The sequence below is a fragment of the Mustelus asterias genome, chromosome 10, assembly GCF_964213995.1.
Source record: "Mustelus asterias chromosome 10, sMusAst1.hap1.1, whole genome shotgun sequence".
NCBI lineage: Eukaryota > Metazoa > Chordata > Chondrichthyes > Carcharhiniformes > Triakidae > Mustelus > Mustelus asterias.
In genome coordinates, this window is record NC_135810.1 from 82684366 (window position 1) to 82703643 (window position 19278).

The window sequence follows — 19278 nt, forward strand, 5'->3', positions numbered from 1 at the left end:
GGATAAGTATTAACTTGGACAACAGGGCACCTCCCTAGATCTTCCAAGTGGTGCCTTTGAATCTTTACATCCACATGAGCGGGCAGAAGGGACTGACTGTGCTGAAGTGCCCCCTTGGATTATGTGCTAAAGTCTCTAGATCACTCAACATCTGAGTTAGAAGGTTGTGGATTCAACAATTTAGAATCCATAGGTACCCGCAGTGCAGAAGGAGGCTATTCGGAACATCGAGTCTGCACCAACCTTCTGAAAGAACACTCTACTTAGGCCCACACCCCCACGCATTGATCATGACCAATCCACCTAACCTACACATCTTTGGACATTAAGGGGTAATTTAGCATCACCAACCCATCTAACCTGCACATCTTTGGACTGTGGGAAGAAACCAGAGCGCTTGGAGGAAAACCACACAAACGGGGAGAAGATGAAAACTCCACACAGTCACCCAAGGCCAGAATCGAACCTGGGTCCCTGGTACTGTGAGGCAGCAGTGCTAACCACCATGCTGTGATTATAGGGTGCTGTTTATTTGCAATTACATTAATACAGTGAAGCATCAATCAAACTGTTTTGTTTTGAAGACTTATGCAATATTTGGCCCAGGAGTCACTGATTACCCAATCAAGAGAATTGTGATCTAATGTGGTTTAAAACAGTTCATTTAAGAAGCAACAAATTATATAAAATATTTTAAATTAGATATACGACCAGTAATGAGCAGTAAGTACAAGCAGATTGGGCAGGATGGCAAGCATGCAAATAACTTCTTTCTCCTCTTTCCCCTTTTCTCATAATCTCTTGAGTGCCTCATGTCTTCAGTCTTCTCAAATTGCCCAAGGGCATTAGCATGAATCCATCCTTAGGAGTTCTCGCAACCACCGCTGCACCAAGGTCTCCCACAGTGTTTTTCTTTGTACCCATTTTCAGGGTTGGACCTGGATGGATATTATTGTCAAGGCCTTTTCACCCTCTAAAGATTTGCTTTATTATCCTCCAAAATATCAAGCTCCTTTTTAAACTCTATTTGAAAACCATGCCTTTAATGTCATTCACCTGTTATTAACTATGTGAGCCTTTGCATGTTGCTATTGATCAATTGGGCATATGCCTTACGTCATCCTTTTTTTATCTCGTTGTTTCCCCTAGCCAATTCAATCCTTCCGAGAAACATTCCACCTCTGGCTTTCAAACCTAGCTTGCAGAAATTTCTTTATATTTGAATCTGTTCCACTATTGGTTATTTATGTCTAAAACTATTCAGAAGACCTGTTAACAAGTTCATAAATTGTCATTCAATCCAGTATACTTGTTTCTTAGAAAACTCTAAATCAGTGATTACTAAAGTAACTTTTATTCTGCTTCCACAAACTGATCAATTTACATTCCTAATTTAGCAAGATAAAAAAAAAGTTTAGCACAGCTTTGTACTATAGCTATTTGTTTATGCATTTATCCAGCTGTGGCCGCTCGTTCAGCATAGCTGCCATTACCTAAGAACATTCGCTTTGTTTCTAGGGAAACAAAATGCAAAGCAGTTTCCAGTAAAATGGAACTTGAAGCAACAACCTATTCCTTTATCTATTTCAAACTTATATATGCCTACGCCCATTGCTTCTTTGTGCATCTGAGTATTATGTAAACAGTTAGAATATACAGGACAACGTGTGAGAGATTGAATGATTATTTAATTTTAGAGTCCAAAAAATGTACAAACTTTCTGATGGCAGATTAGAAACAATTAAAAATGCCTTCCTGCATGTTGTTAGCATTTTTGCAATTGTGGCAACTTGATCAGAAACCCTGTCAATCACTTGTAGCGTTGATCGTGTGGTGGGTTAAAACAGTACTGTTGTATTTGTAATTTAAGTTCAAACCATCTTGCACTGGTGAGATTAAAATATCTTCGTTAAATTTGTCGAAGTACTAATTTGGCTATTCCCAATCCAGTTCCAAGCAGATGTGAGTTCAATCACAAAACTGCCCAGAATTAGTTGACTCACTCAAATGCCACAAGAGTGGCTGTTGTCACAAATAGTAATATCATATTGGTGTAAAAGGGAATCCTTATTGAGATAGATTTGAAGCTGATTGTTAGATGAAGATTTACCCTGAATCTAGTTAATGCTTTATGCAAGATGAGAATGTTTGAAACCAACATAATGAATCTAGAAAAATCTTCACTTCCTAAGTAGCAACATCATATGACTTATTAAAGAAAAATTGATTTCCAGATTTAAAAATACTTATCTCAAATATTGTATCAATTTTGCATTCTGGTTTTTAATGTTTAATTTCCATCACATTTCTGTGCTGAATAAAAATATCAGTAAAAGTGCAATGATACCAATCCAATGTTGGTTTATACTGCAGTATGTAACAGAAATGAGAGGCTAGTGATGAAAGTATGAAAATTCTGTGCAGTATGTAAAAAAAAATTAAGAGTTGTGAAAACCGATTGAATTAACATTACTGAGAAGGTGAATTTTTTTTATTAACAAATGATTATGTAGTCCTTACACCAGCAGCAACTGTAGATTTTTACATTCAGTGGGAACTATAAAATACATAGTCAACTTTGTAATGTGCTTTACACATTTTATGTATCAGTATAGTCTGAGTTACCTTTGTGATAAATGTGAAATTGTTAATATAAATTTTCTATATAAATACTTTGGTACACAAGATGCTTACATATATAAGCACATGGCTATTGTTTTCTTCCCTAATTTCCTTCCTTCATCCCCTATCCACCTTCTCCTACTGCATCGATACTTTTGCTTTGCAAGGGTATGGCCTAAAGAACAGCAAGTGCTCTCCAGTACTCAAACCAAGTTAATCTAATGAGACTGTCTGTAGGGTATTTAACTGCATAAGCATCACAACCGAGTCAAATTCTGTCGTTGCTCAACTTCGATGTAAGTTTCAGTTACTATTACTGAACAGCAAATACAGCAAGAACCATGGCTGGTGATTTTTTCTTTCTCTCCTCATCCAAAGGATAGTGAGATCAGTTGTAGTACATTGTCCAAGATCAACATAGCACAAACAACACATCTAAAGTCACTAAGCCATCAGGGAAAGCTCCAAGCTATCAGAATTTTTTAAACCCCTAACCTCCAATTTAGATAATTTATTACAGAAAAAGAAACTGCATTCCAACTAATATCTATCCTTGCAGCTCTTCTTCAACAGTTTAAAATATCTTGTATTTTAATAACCTGCTACAAATCTTGTTTTAGTTTCTGACTAATGATTTACTGGACCAATAACTATAAATAAACATGTTCTAAGTTTTACTGATAGTTCCTTCAGTTCAACAGCACAAGTCATTCCTGTAAGCAGTCTCCTTGTGTCCGGAGATCAGACCATACTGCTCATAGGTAAATGTCCGTCATAATCCAGAGACATACAAATAGTATCCCTTCTAACGTGAACTGGATGTTGTGTCTTTCAGGAGTGCCTAACTGTGTGCGTCTTTAATCTTTCAGGAGACAGAAACATTTAGTGAGATGAAGCAAGTAAGCAGGCAAAGTCTAAAAACGCTATTATTTACAGCTTTAACAGTCAAATTTGCAAGTTTCCCATTGCATCATGTAAAAATTATTTAAAAATCATGACAAATCTTAGAAAATTAATAAACAGGAGAATCTGCAAGTTTTACTGAACTTGGATCTGTGTCAGCATAGCAAATAACTTGGGAATAATTTACAATATTGATGGTGATGATTCTCAACTGAAATTTGAATGATGAGGTGCATAAAGCAATTTCTTGGTGTATTAGATTTTGTATGTTAAAAATTTGATCCACAAAACATTTATTTCCTTTGGGTCTATAGTGCAATCAACAGTTTGCTATTTAGTGGCAACCCTGATCCAAGGCTTCTATTTGTTTGTTTCCTTTGGCTGACCCAAGGACATCAGCATTATCAGGTTTGATGTTGGACAACTTAAAGAGGGAGACAAGTGAGAAAATATCTTCATCCTTCCACCAATTATCCATTTTGTTTAACACATGTTTTATCTGTTGAGCTTGATTGTGTTATATAATAACCCATAATGCATGTTTAATTATTTTGATCCCTGAGGTGTATTTTGTAAATGTTTATCAAGACACATGTCGAATAATCAACTTTGCTCAGAGTCACCGAATTGTTACAACTCAGGAGGAGGCTACTTAACCCATTATGTCTGCACTAGCTCTCCAAATAAGTATTATGACTTAGTGCCAATCCCCTACCTTTTCCCCGTACCCCTGCATATTTGTTTCTATTCAGGTAGTCATCTATGCCCTCTTGAATGCCTCAATTGAACCAGCATCTACCACACTTAGAGGCAGCGCCCTGAACCACTTGTTGTGTGAAAGTTTTTTGCTATCATATTTGTTTCTTCTACAAATCACTTTAAATCTGTGCACTTTCATTCTTGATCCTTTTACGAATGGGAACAGTTTCTCCTTATCTATTCTGTCCAGCCCCCTCATGATTTTGAACATCTCTATCAAATCGCTTCTCAGCTTCCTTCTCTCCAAGGAGAATGGTCCCAATCTATCCTCATAACTGAAATCTCTTATCCCTGGAACCATTCTTGTAAACTGTATCAAATGCCTTCTGAAAGTCCAAATACACCACATCAACAGCATCACCCTCATTGATCCTTTCTGTTACCCCTTCAAAAAACTCCAAGTTAGTTAAACAGAATTTCCCCTTGAGAATTGCTTGGTCAACCCACATTTTTCCATGGGATTACTATTTCTAGATACTAATCCACTGTTAAACTGACTGGTCTATAATTGCTAGGGCTTTCATTACAATCTTTTTTGAATAAGGGCGCAACATTTGCAATCCGCCAGTCTTCTGACACCTCCCCTGAGTCTAGAGAAGACTGGAAGATTATGGCCAATGCCTCCACAATTTCCATTCTTGCTTCCTTCAATATCCTTGGTTGCATCTCATCCAATCCCAGTGCACACTTGATGCGAAAGTAAACAACAACTTATAGTGCCTTTAATGTAATAAAATAACCCAAGTCACTTCACAGGAGCTTTATTAAACTGAATGTATCATCAAGCCAGATACGGGATATGAGATCACATGCTTAAGAACTGGGTCAAAGAGGTAGGTTTTAAGGAGCATCTTAAAAGAGAAAGTGAGGTAGAGAGGCAGAGTGGTTTAGGGAGGGTTTTCCAGAGCATGGGTCCCAGGCATCTGAATGTACAGTCACCAGTGGCCGCATGATTAAAACTGGGGATGCTTAGGAGACCAGAATTAAAGGAATGCAAATATCTCAAGAGGGTTGTGGGGCTGGAGAAGATTACAGAAATAGAGAGGGGCGAGGCTATGGAGTGATTTGGTCAACAGGATGGATTTTTAACATCAAAATGTTACTTGACCAGGAGACAATGTAGGTTAGGGAGCAGAGGGATGGATGATTGATTAATGGTTGTCCCAACGTTTGTCCCAACATGGATTTTGAAATTGAAATCTTTCATAAAGGATCCATTCTTAGCCAAGACATGTAGTATAGGGAGAAAACTCATTATGGGAACAAATTGTCAATCTTTATCAGAGTCAATGTGGGGGGTGGTGGGGGGGATTTTCTAGCCTCCCCACAGCACCTTTCTTGCAGTGGGAGACAGTGCACCGATCACCAGCGACAGGATCTTCTGGTTTCATCACTGTCAAAGGAATTGCCCATTGGCTGCACCCCAGACCAATTTCATCAGCATACACATTACTAAGCCAATGATGTCTAAAATGGCTCAGCATGTTCAGTGGATGGATGACAGCCATAAACCCAAAAACCTTCTGTTCAGCGAATTGGCCACTGGGTCATAACCTCCGCTGTGTCCATACCTTTGCCACAAGGACACTTGCAAGTGAGATATGAAGATGGCTAATATTTTCCAATTGGCTGGGATTTTCCAGTTGTTCATACCGACAGGATCTTCTGGTCCTGCCGAGTGTACATCCCGGTCGTTGGTTTCCTGAGGTGTGGGGTGCAGTCAATGGGCAATCCTTTTGACAACAGCAGGACCAGAAGATCCCGCCATTTGCAAATGGTGCGCCACTGCAAGAAAGGTGCCACGAGGAGGCTAGAACCCCCGCCCCCCCCCCCCCCCCCCCCCCCCCCCCCGAGCCCATTAACCGTGACAACTAGGAGACAGATGCTGGAAGTTGACTCTCTTGAAGGGCACTGGGAGAGACGAGCAAAAACAAAAAGCTTAGCTGATGAAGAGAGCCCAGACAAAACAGAGGCCAGCAAATTATGCATCTTCTGAGCCTATTTTCCTCTCCAGCAAACCAGAGACTGCAATGCCAAAGTGGGGGTTCCTGAGCAGCAACAGGTGATGCTTAACAGTGTTGACCAATGTACAAACTTCATTTTGCAGTAAGGAAAACTGCCTCAATCTAGAGGCAATGCATCCTATTGATAAAAGTCTGTTATCCTGGCAGTGGTCACAATTCTTTCTTTCTGATCCACCTATATTTGACACACCACAGCAATTTAAAGGCTGATTACTGGGTGACAAGGGTTATCCGCTCATTGGCATAGCTCATAGCTCCGGCTTGGAACACACATTCGCGTACAAAATGAGAGCCATGCCGTAACAAGAAACACCATAAGAGCATACAATTGACAGCTTCCACTGCCTGGACTACTCTAGAGGGACCCATCAGTAATCAGCTGAATGGGTATTGAGATTTGTGTTGGTATGTTGCACACTGTTCACCATGGCTAGGATGAGTGAATAACCTTTGCCCTGATCTAAGAAATGAGAAACTGAGGAGCAGGAGCACTATGTGGTGGAAGAAGAGGAAGTGCATAGGCTGCAGAGGAAGAGGTTACGGAGTAGATAGCATTCCATCATTTATTAATTCATGCAATGTGGGTGTGGATGGCTAGGCATGCATTTATTGCTCGTCCCTAATTGCCCTTGAAGGTGGTGGTGATGTGCCTTCTTGAATTGCTGCAACCCAAGTGGTGTAGGTACACCCACAGCGTTGTTAGGGAGGGAGATCCAGGATTTTGACCCAACAACAGTAATGGAATTAACATGAGGTAAATATGAATTAACAGGCAAATGGTGGTCTGGGAACCAATCACTAGTTTTCCTTCTTAGTTTTAAGTTATTTGTAGCCTGGGAAGAAAGAAAGGTAATTATCCATTGGATGGGGAGGGGAGGATTATAAGAGAGGTTAAGCAAGATCAAACAGAACAAGTAAGAGGAATGGGAAGGGTGTAGAAGTATGATCAGGGATTCTGTTGATAGATTCAACAGTAATTTTCAGAAGGGAATCAGATTAATCATGGAAAGGAAGAGGCACAGGGATGTTTGGAAAGAGTTAGGGAATGGGACAGATTGTGTAGCTCTTTCCGAGACCTTGCATAGGTGCAGTGAACTGAATGGTTTTGTGTGTAGTATCAGTCTAGGACAGCAAAATAAGACGAATTAAAAAACGTGACCATTTAAAAGGAAAAAGAGCATCACCTTCGGTGATAGCAGAATTCATTAAATTTATCATAATTTCATTAAATTGAATGAATGTGTTCTTGTCTAATGCTTAATCTTACAATAAAGTGTGCTTGTAAAGTATTGCTTCAGTTTTGTTATGAATTATGGTAAAGTGAATTTACAGTTGTGGCTGGGGTTGTCATGGCATTTCCAGTAATCAAAGACTGATTTCTTGGACAATGCTCATGGCAAACCAGGAGCAATTATTAACATGGTGTGGATATTTTTCATTTCCTTTCTACATTTTGGTTTATTATAAGATTACTGGAAGTGGGGAGAAAAGAGGATATGGCAGGGTGATTGGAAGCAGGAGGTCATGTGATGAAACCTCCAGGAATATGTCAAATCAGCAGCAGAAGTGACAGGGAATCCATCAGAGCTAGGGTCGGCGACCCTAGCTCTGGATTCCCTGTCACGTCAGCTGCTGGTAATGCTGCATAAAAGTTGGGAAGCAGATTAGCTGACAGGATTCCATAAATTTCTGATATATCGCACCAGGGCATTCCCAGTCTTGTTGGAAAAATGATTCTGACATAAACTGCGAAAAACAATGTTTCAATATTTAATACTGTGTTTTGTTTCTGAAATAAAAATGCAGATTTCAGCATGAATTAACATGCAAGCTCTTAAATCATAGGTTGTTGATGTATTTTATATTTATTGAAGACTACAGTCTTCTCTGGAAGTGGTTTTGCTTTTTGATTTTTTTATTGTTTGATTGCAGGATGTTGGTGCAACTGTGTCTGTACATTTACTGCAAATGTCTGTGGCGTTTTCTCAAATTTGCCCTACGAAAAATAACAGGAAAATGTGAGCTGCAAAGAATCTGCTACAGCAGGAAGCCTGGAGCTGAAAGGACATTGAAAATAGGTAGGTGCCCTTTCTTTTTCACTGGCCAGCATTTTTCGGCTGAGAACAAAAGGCAGATGACGAGCTTCTATGTTTATCTAATGTCCTGTTATTCATAAACTATTGGGAGATATGTTTCCCTCATCCCAAGTGGCATCTTGATTGTTTACAAATTCGTTCTTTGGCATTCCCATAGTGAGAACATTGCTACCACTTGCTACCTGCCTTCTGATAAGTAAACTCATTCTAGAAGGAATTGTAAGATGCAAAACCCATCTTGGCACTCACTCCTGCTGTACTATTCAAACTGACTTTAAATTTCAGCTAATTATATGCTCTAGTTATGTAATGCAATGTTTAAAAAAGATCACCACCTGTTTTGACTGGCAGTGCTGATATTAATTCCACTTTCAATTGATTGTTTGAAGCCGCTGGTACAAGTTGGGAGGTGGCCATTGTCAGTGTCATATGAAAGGACCCTCAGCTGCAGCCAAGGAAAACTAAATGGAGTTTTGGAACACAGTTTTTTGGCAATCACTTATGGGTTTTCAGCTTTAAAGGATGTAAAGTCAACATTTTTGCTGCAAAATGTTGCTTGCTGCTCTGAAATATCAGTTTTTAATCATTTCTGATGCTTCTACCTTCCTCTTCAAGGGCCTTCACATTCGGCCACCCTGTTGTTGTTCTTTCCTAAAAATAATGGCATTCTACTTAACTCTCTCATGGTGCTTCCCTGGCTCCACACGTCATTTTATATATGTTTGCTTCATTCTCAGATGCAACAGCAACTGCATTCTGAAACTAATTGCACTGTTTTGGCATAAATTGCAGTGAAAGGATGAGAGCAGATTGCAGTAAATATGTTATTAAACATTGCTAATACAATGACAGGCAGGAGATTAGCATCTCCACAGTTCCAGCTCAGTATGAATTGTCTGACACTGTATAATAATTTGATTTTGTTATTTTTCTTGCCAGAGGAATCGTTAAAGTCCTCCAGGAATGAAGTAAGTAGAATACTTTGCATGCAATTGCATTATTATTAATGCGAAAACTATATCCGGATATGAATTAATTGGAATAGGAGTGTTTAGCTCTGAGCCTGTTTTGTCATTCACTGAGATCTTAGCTGACTTGTGACAACTCCAAGTGACTGCCTTTGCCTCGTCCCTTAACAGCTTTGCTTAACAAAAATCTTTCAATCTCAGATTTAAAATTAACAATTGGTCAAGCATCAATTATCAATTGCTGAAGAGAGTTTCAAATTTCTATCACCTTTGTGTTGAATTGTTTTCTAATTGTACTCCTGAAAGTTCTCATTTTTAGATGATGCATCAAATCCTGGAAATGGCTTCTCTCCATTTACATTATCTGCTCCCCTCAACACCTTAAACTTCTTCAATCAAATCACACATTAACCTTTCAAATTTCAGTAATGCAAGCATAATTTGTGTAATCTCTCCTCGTAATTTAAATCTTTGGAGTCCAGGAGCTGGATTTTCATGTGCGAATCAGCAAAATTCCCAACTCATCTTCCCCCCCGTCCCTCAACCACACACACCACAACACCTGTTGCCCTTCATGTCTCTCATGCCCACCATGCCAAGTTATGCCCCCAATGCACCAAGTACGTATTATGTACAGCCATCAGTCGCCTTCTGTAGCCTTAATCATAAATCATTATTTGACTCCTCTGCACAGCACGTTTGTGCAACCCTGCCATTCAGTAAGCCTTCACCTGCCCCTAGTTCTGTCTGCTGTGTTCTTTTGCCTAGTGTCTTACTATGTGCAGATCTCACCTCTAAACCATCATCTAAGATAGGTGAAGTATCAGAATATGAGCTAATAGCTGCAAGTATGAAATCAAGTGGCAGTGTATCTTCTTCATTATTCCCTCGGTCTTCCTACACTGCCTGGCCAGGTTGCAATTTTGGGGTACCTGAAAGGAAAGTAGGGGTAAAGTTATGTTGCGGGGAGGGGTTGCAAAGTAAGAGGTACATGCTGAAACTGTCTGTAGCTTATGTCCAAAGATTCTAGGATGAAAAGAAAATGTGGTGTGAAAAGGAGGGTTAGAAATGAGAATACTGTCATCCCATCCTCATCAATAATGTATTGTGGGCGGCATGGTGGCACAATGCTTAACACTACTGCCTCACAGCACCAGGAACCCAGGTTCAATTCGGCCTCAGGTGACTGTCTGTGTGGAGTTTGCACATTCTCCCCGTGTCAGCGTCAGTTTCCTCCGGGTGCTCCGGTTTCCTCCCACAGTCCAAAGACGTGCAGATTAGGTGGATTGGCCATGCTAAATTGCCCCTTAGCATCAAGGGGATTAGTGGGGTAAATACATGGGGCTATGGGGATAGAGTGCGATTGTTGTCGGTACAGGCTTGATGGGCCAAATGGCCTTCTGCACTGTAGGGATTATATGATCTTCAGTGGTTTCAGTTGTATTGCTGGCTGTGGTGATGTGCCCCTTTTATCAGAGATCACATGACCCATCGAGCCAATCGCGAGTTGGTTGTTGACAGTTGGAGTCTGGGAGTCATTGAGTTTCCAAGCTTATTGTTGTCCAACGTATATAGTTTTTCCAAAATAAGCCTCCTGTTTGTTTACTTGTCTTGTTGTTTGTCAATTCCTCACAGTTATTTCATTTAGTGACGAGATAAAATCGGAATTTTTTTCTGTCATCTGTTTTAACTCAGGAGAACAGTCTTTGAATCAACCTTTTTTTAAGAAACACTACTACAACAACTTAAGTGCCAAATGATTTTAATTGGGAAGTTGGAACCATTTGACTCTGAAACAGAGCAATTGATCCAATATGTGAAGCATCTGTGATTATTTTTTAGGACCAATTAAATTGGGGTTGGGGGGCGGGTTAGGAAAAGCAGAAAGTAATCCTTTAAACAGCCTGCGGGGGGGCTCAAACATATCGTCTAATTCGAAGCCTGACTTCTCCAGAGGCCCCAGGTGCAAAAACATGCAAGCAGCTGGTTGAACTGACCATAGAGCACTATTGCCTAAAGCCATCAGTGATAATGCAATAATATCAATTTAATTCTACAGTGAGAAACCCAGAGGGAATTATAGCAGTGTTCGTGACACAGTTAAGACAGTTAGCTGAACAATGTGAATTCAGATTGACACTCAATGAGATGTTAAGAGAGAGGTTGGTTTGTGGTGAAAATAAGCTCACCATATAAAAAGAACTATTAACAGGCAGAACTTACCTTAACAAGAGCATTAGGAATTGCTCAGGCTCCAGAAAGCGCTGAAAAAGATGCGTTAGACTTAAAGTGTGCAGCTGGGTGAGGTCAACCAACTTGGGCAGGAAACCTCAGGGTGCCAGGGATGAAAGTGCTGAAAGCAGAGAGTCAAAGAGCAGCAAGCAAGATAAGACAGAGATACAGAAAGCCTAATCTGCAGATCAAGAACTTAGAATAATACTACTGGTGTGGCAATGATCGATGCAGCCCATCAACTGTGCATTTAGTACTGGTTACAAGCAGCAATCGTGTAATTAAGCAGGCAGCACAAAGATGCTGTGGAACCTACATTATACCCAATGGACAGGATTAATCGACCATTGTGATCATTTTCAAGGACTATCAGTTTGCACTACCCCTTTCCCCCCTACTTGATATATCAAAAATACTTCCATCTACCAAGGAAAATTGCAAACAACTAAGAACAAACAGCATAGAGATGATCACTTCTCTGCTCCTCATTCACCATTTCACTGGCTGCCGATTCACCACCTTCCTTATTTCTAACCATTTTCATGCTCCCCTGTCCATCTTATTTTTGCTGCTCCACCCCTTGTTTGCTGGTTGCTTGTTGTACATTACTGATGCTACTTATCTTGAATGTACTAAGTTATTTTATCTCAATACTTTCAAACTGAAACTATTAGGAACCATGCCTCAGCTGGATACCAGGAATCACTGGCATAGTTTGGACATTCCAGGGCAGTCATATTTAATTCTATTGGTCAAAACTTCATAGTAATCAGAGGCATGTAAGCAGATGCCAATAAGTAAGCTTTGTTTTTCTACATTCAACATCAATGTTAGCAGGCAGTATAAACATTAATTTTGAAATATCTTTCAATTTATGTACAATTTATAACAACACTGAAAACTAAACAGGGGTACAGTAGCTTGTGTGATATAAGAACATAAGATATAAGAAATAGGAGCAGGAGTAGGCCATCTAGCCCCTCGAGCCTGCCCCGCCATTCAATAAGATCATGGCTGATCTGAAGTGGATCAGTTCCACTTACCCGCCTGATCCCCATAACCCCTAATTTCCTTACCGATCAGGAATCCATCTATCCGTGATTTAAACACATTCAACGAGGCAGCCTCCACCACTTCAATGGGCAGAGAATTCCAGAGATTCACCACCCTCTGAGAGAAGAAGTTCCTCCTCAACTCTGTCCTAAACTGACCCCCCTTTATTTTGAGGCTGTGCCCTCTAGTTCTAGCTTCCTTTCTAAGTGGAAAGAATCTCTCCACCTCTACCCTATCCAGCCCCTTCATTATCTTATAGGTCTCTATAAGATCCCCCCTCAGCCTTCTAAATTCCAACGAGTACAAACCCAATCTGCTCAGTCTCTCCTCATAATCAACACCCCTCATCTCCGGTATCAACCTGGTGAACCTTCTCTGCACTCCCTCCAAGCCCAGTATATCCTTCTGCAAATAAGGGGACCAATACTGCACACAGTATTCCAGCTGCGGCCTCACCAATGCCCTGTACAGATGCAGCAAGACATCTCTGCTTTTATATTCTATCCCCCTTGCAATATAGGCCAACATCCCATTTGCCTTCTTGATCACCTGTTGCACCTGCAGACTGGGTTTTTGCGTCTCATGCACAAGGACCCCCAGGTCCCTCTGCACAGTAGCATGTTGTAATTTTTTTCCATTTAGATAATAATCCAATTTGCTATTATTTCCTCCAAAGTGAATAACCTCGCATTTGTCAACGTTATACTCCATCTGCCAGATCCTCGCCCACTCACTCAGCCTATCCAAATCTCTCTGCAGACCTTGTACGCCCTCCACACGATTCACTTTTCCACTTATCTTTGTGTCGTCTGCAAACTTTGTTACCCTACACTCAGTCCCCTCCTCCAGATCGTCTATATAAATGGTAAATAGTTGAGGCTCCAGTACCGATCCCTGCGGCACACCACTAGTTACCATCTGCCAACCAGAAAAGCACCCATTTATTCTGACTCTCTGCTTCTGTCGGATAGCCAATCCCCAATCCACGCTAACACCCTACCCCCAACTCCATGTGACCCAATCTCCTTCAGCAACCTTTTGTGAGGCACCTTACCAAACGCCTTTTGGAAATCCAAAAACACCGCATCCACCGGTTCCCCTCCGTCAACCGCACTAGTCACAGCTTCATAAAGATCCAACAAGTTCGTCAAGCACAACTTTCCCCTCATGAATCCATGCTGCGCCTGCTTAATCGAACCATTCTTATCCAGATGGCCTGCTATTTCTTCTTTAATGCTGGATTCCAGCATTTTCCCAACTACAGACGTTAAGCTAACCGGCCTGTAGTTACCCGCCTTTTGTCTATTTCCCTTTTTAAACAGCGGCGTAACATTAGCTGTTTTCCAATCCGCCAGCACTGCCACAGAATCCAACGAATTTTGATAAATAACCACTAACGCATCCGCTATTACCTCTGACATTTCTTTCAATACCCTGGGATGCATTCCATCCGGGCCCGGGGACTTGTCCACCTTCAGTCCCGTTAGTCTACCAAGCACTGCCTCCCTGGTAACATTAATTGTATTGAGTACCTCTCCTCCTACCAACCCTCTATCGTTAATATTCGATAAACTATTTGTGTCTTCCACCGTGAAAACCGACACAAAAAACTTATTTAAAGTTTCAGCCATTTCCTCATTTCCCACTATTAAATCCCCCCTCTTGTCCTCCAAGGGTCCAACATTCACTCTTGCCACTCTATTCCTTTTTATATATTTGTAAAATCTTTTACTATCATTTTTTATATTTAGAGCTAGCCTAGCTTCATAACCTATCTTTCCTTTCTTTATCGCTTTCTTAGTCGTTCTTTGTTGTTTCTTAAAGTTTTCCCAATCTTCCGATTCTCCACTATTTTTGGCCACATATAAAAATTTGCTTAAAATTAAAATTTGTTGAAGCATTTTTACTTGCAGTTTACTGTATATTTTTGGTTGTCCATCTTTAATCTATTCTCTTTCTGTCTGGCAGCTACTCCAGTCTGCTGTGGTCGCTCATATAGACGATATCGAGAGGACTGTGGATAACATCATGCAACTGAAAAAAATTAATCCTGATACCAATCCACAGTAATGAAATTTGGCTTTATACTGTGCACTTTCTATGATCTTTTAGCACACTTGACAATGTAGTACAAGTACAAAATCTTGTACATGATATAAACCAGTGATTATCCTCACACACGCCATTCCATTACATCTGTCACTAAGCATTACTTTTCATTGAAATGAATATATCCAGGATTGAATTTCAGGTTAGAAATATTCGTTGCTGAATATAGAATTGTTTTGCAAAAAGCAATCTTAAATTTGTTGATGATGTTTAAGGCATTTACACCAATCCTGTTTGTATGTGAGCATAGTAGATCTGTTTGCTGGGAAAGGAGGCAACCTCAACCATACAAAAGAGGCTAGGGATCGCCCAAAGAAGTTAGTGGTGGCCATGGGGGTGCAGATGTTTTCCCAGGGTTCCAATTTAGGATGAGGTTTTTTCTATATTTCCAAAGAGTGCACTTTTGAAGCATCACATGTTAAACATTAAATCATTAATGCAGTATTACATTAGGCAGTTTCATGGCACTTCATGCAGGTAATCAAATTCAATTTAAATTTTCATGGTCAAGCAGTGTTACACCTTCATAGAAGAGAGGAGGCAATTGGAGTGATGTGGAGAAGGAGTAGAAGAAGGAGAGGAGATAGAAGGGAAATAAAACAAATAAGAAGGTGGGGAAGGAGGATGGAAGGAAAAGGAGCAATAAATTTGTGTATCTGCCTCTTATTTCAAACAATTAATAAATGGCTTTTATGATGTATGTATTAACTTACCCAAGTAATTTAATCCCTTACCATTCAATTACCATTGGAACAACATCTAATTCCCTTTTAAAGATGTATAATGACTCTGCAATAATAGACTCTGCCTCATGTGACTTTAGATGGTATATGATAATTGGGATTCAAACATGGAGGGTATCACAGCCAACTGGATCCAGTGCTTGTATATCCTTTGTCCACGCACACTGGCTAGTAGGAATCTCAGGTTAGCAATTGTGGCAAGAACTGTGGCTGAATTTGTTTCCCTTCTTAACTCGGGTCACTGAGTCTTTATCTTGATTTTAATCCCAACCCCTCCTCTGTTTCCACATCCCCACTGGAAGCACAACAGGCAGGGAAGGGGCAGGGGTGTGTACATGGAGGTGGCGCACTGGTTAACGCGTCTGACTATGGATCAGAAGATTCCAGGTTCAACTTCTGGCTGATTCGGTGTGAGCCTTTTAAAAATAGTTAACAAGCTCCATGTTAAATCCCACTCAGGAAGGGAAGGTCCATAATTTATAATGGGCAAGAAATTGATGAGGTTAGGAGTTAAAATCTTCATTTAAAATCACTTTCCCAGCTGCCATAATAAGGCATCAATCAATCAAGGCAGTTGATGAGGCCTATACTCAAGGCAGGTGGAGCTCATTTAAGATGCTAAATCGTGACCCGATCTCTCCATTGGTGGCACAAATAGGACCTGGGTGGGATTGTGGTCGGTGCAGACTTGATGGACCAAATAGCCTCCTCCTGCACTGTAGGGATTCTATGATTCTAACAATGTACTATTATCACAAGCTAGGGAAAGTGCTGCACTGTCTGCTGCTTAGCTACAGCACAAAAAGAATAGTATGTGCGTAAATACTATTTCAGTCTTTCAATATAAACAACCTAAAAGCTGTTATTTTGTTCTACCGAGGTTTGGGATTTCTCTGCAAGCCTGTCTCCTACAGATTGTAGGATATCGAAAACTGATTGCAGAAGTTGAAAAACTCCGCAGAGATCAGTATGATTCAGAAAATCCACACCATGAAGAAACGCTGTTGAAGGTTAGTGGACAGAGAGATCGCAGATCGCCGTACATATTCCTGTCTTTCCCTGTAGTCCTGAAAATATTTCCTCCTCCGATAATGATCCAATTCTCTTTTGAAAGTCGCAATGAATCCTCTTCCACCACTGCATTCCATTCCCTAACATTGCGTTTTTAAAAAAAGCTTTCCTCATGTCACTATTGCTTCTTTTTTCAAGCACATTAAATAAGTTTTCTCTGGTTTTTGATCCATCCAACAATGGGAATAATTTCTCCCTGTTTGTCCAGGTCTCTCTATCAAAGCTACTTTCAACCTTATTTTCCTCGAGGAAACTATCCCCAGCTTCTCCAATCTATATATGTAACTGGTTCCAGGAATGAATAACTTTATTCTCATGAATCTTTTCCTTCCGAATGCATTCATATCTTTCCAAAAATGTGTTGCTCCGAACTGGATGGAATAATCCAGTTGAAGTAAAAACAGTGTTTTCTACAGGTCTACCATTACTTTATTGCTTCGGTACTCTCTCCCTCTATTTATAAAGACCAGGATCCTATATCCTATTTTAACTGTGCTCTCAACCTGCCTGCCACCTTCACTGACTTGTGCACATCCCAACTCCCTCTGCTCCTGCACCCCTTTAGAATTGTATTCTTTATTTTGATGTTGCTTTTCCTCATCCTTCCTATCAAAACAAAAACATTCACACTTCTCAACATTAAATTTAATCTGCCCCTTGTCTGTCCATTCTACCAACCTGTCTGTCCTTTTGGTGTTCAACAATGCTCTTTTCATAGCTCGCAATTCTTCCAAGTTTTGTGTCACCCACAAATTTTGAAATTGTGCCCTGTACACCAAGTCTATGTCATTAATACATATCACAAAGAACAGTGGTAATAACACTGACGTATTAAAAGCTATCCTGTAGTCTGGAAAAAACAACTTTTCACTACTGGTCTCATTTTCCTATCACTCAGCCAATTTTGTACCCATATTGCTATTGTCCCTTTTATTCCATGAGCTCTAACTTTGCTCACAAGTATTTTCTGTGGGATTTATCAAATGCCTTTTGGAAGTCCATGTACACTGTACTTACTGCATCATCCTCAAGCAAGTTAGCAACATGATTCACTCTTAAGAAGTTCATGCAGGCTTTCCTTAATTAACCCACATTTTCTCAAGTTCTTAATTTTGCCCTGAATTATTATTTTTAAAAGCTTCCACACCATAAGCTTTAAACTGACTGACCTGCGGTTGCTGAGCTTAACCTTGCCCTCTTATTTTTGCACAAGGGTGCAACTTTTGCAGCTTTCCAGTACTCTGGCACCACATCTGTATCTAAAGAGGATTGGAAAATTATGGCCAATGCCTCTACAATTTCCACCCTTACTACTTTCAGTATCCTTGAATGCATCTGATTCAGTCCTGGTGATTTAACTTGAAGTACAGCCAGCCTATCTTTTTCCTCCTTTCAAATTGTAACCCATTATGCATCTCAACTATCTCCTCTTCCATCATGACTTAGGCAAAATCTTCTTCCTAAAGACAGATGCAAAGTAGTCAATTAGAACTTCAGCTATGGCCCCTGCCTCCATGCACAAATCCCCTGGTAGATCCCTAATCAACCCTACTTTTGCCACCTTGTTGCTATTTATACACCTATAGAAGACTTTTGGATTCCCTTTTCTGTTAGCTGCCAGTATCTACTCATACTCTCTCTTTGCTTTCCTGATTTCTAAAAAAAATCCCTCTATATCTTCCACATTGTGCCTCATTCCATTAAAATAACTAGTCTTTACTGGAATAAAAAAAGAAATTAGTGCTAATACTTGCGGTCTGGCAGCTTATGTGGAGAGAAAAAGAATTTCCTTGTCAAAATCTTTGATCGGTACTAGAAAAATTAGAAATTGAATATTTTAAGCAAGTACAGAGACAGCGAAAAGGAGGGGGAAAAGAATGAAAAGGAAGGTCTGTGATAGGGTGAAAGGCAGAAAGAATAATGACAAAAGGAATAATGAATTGAAGTAAAATGAGATGGTAATAGGTCCACTATCAAAACAAAAGATGGGCCGAAGGAAGGTCGAAATGCAGAAAATTACATCGCAACAAACAACTGCCATCCAAAAAAAGGTGGGGGGAGGGGGCAGAGGGAAGGCAGATGCCAGATCTGCTGAGTATTTCCAGCATTTTCTGTTTTCATTTCATATTTCCAACATCCAAAGTATTCCTGTATTGAACTTATGATGGACAAAAAAATCATTTCATGAACTTGGCAAGTGTAATGAGTTGGATTTCATGTTGAAAGAACGACTGATTTTTCCCTTTTTAAAAAAATGTAATGCCCATGTGCTACTAATCCGTGTTTAGCACTGAATTACAGGTATCCTTGAATAACTTTTAGAAACGAGGAAACATTTTGAAGTAATAGCTATAGTATTACTTCCTTTAATTAAAAACCATTTTTGGTGAAATTTTAACCCCATCAAGACTGGCAGGTGAGGTTGTGAGCATTTAAGTAATCCACTCTGGAGGGGCATACCTGTAATTTATAACTTGAGGTTTGTTCTTGCTTTTTTGGCATCAGTTTAAATTTAATGCTGACTGGTCAAGTTTCCCAGAGCTCAGGAAACTGAATGTGAAAATCAAAAGCAGGAGCGGCCAAATCACCACACACCAGCCTCCCATCCATTGACTCCGTCTACACTTCCTGCTGCCTCGGCAAAGCAGACAACATAATTAAGGACCCCACGCACTGTGGACATTCTATCTTCCACCTT

General features: G+C 40.1%; 1 protein-coding gene across 2 annotated transcripts in view; it reads left to right on the forward strand.

The window, feature by feature from the left end:
- elmod1 (ELMO/CED-12 domain containing 1) overlaps positions 1-19278 on the forward strand; it is a 38845-nt gene that overhangs the window by 5130 nt on the left and 14437 nt on the right. Inside the window, exons 1-5 of one of the 2 annotated variants that reach the window (XM_078222050.1) lie at positions 3849-3966; positions 8241-8386; positions 9344-9372; positions 14626-14723; positions 16390-16519. In XM_078222050.1, coding sequence (XP_078078176.1) covers positions 8242-8386; positions 9344-9372; positions 14626-14723; positions 16390-16519 — 402 coding nt within the window. In that variant the 5' untranslated portion in view covers positions 3849-3966; position 8241. Of the gene's footprint in view, positions 1-3848; positions 3967-8240; positions 8387-9343; positions 9373-14625; positions 14724-16389; positions 16520-19278 lie in introns of those variants that run through there. The other variant, XM_078222049.1, reaches the window with a different exon arrangement.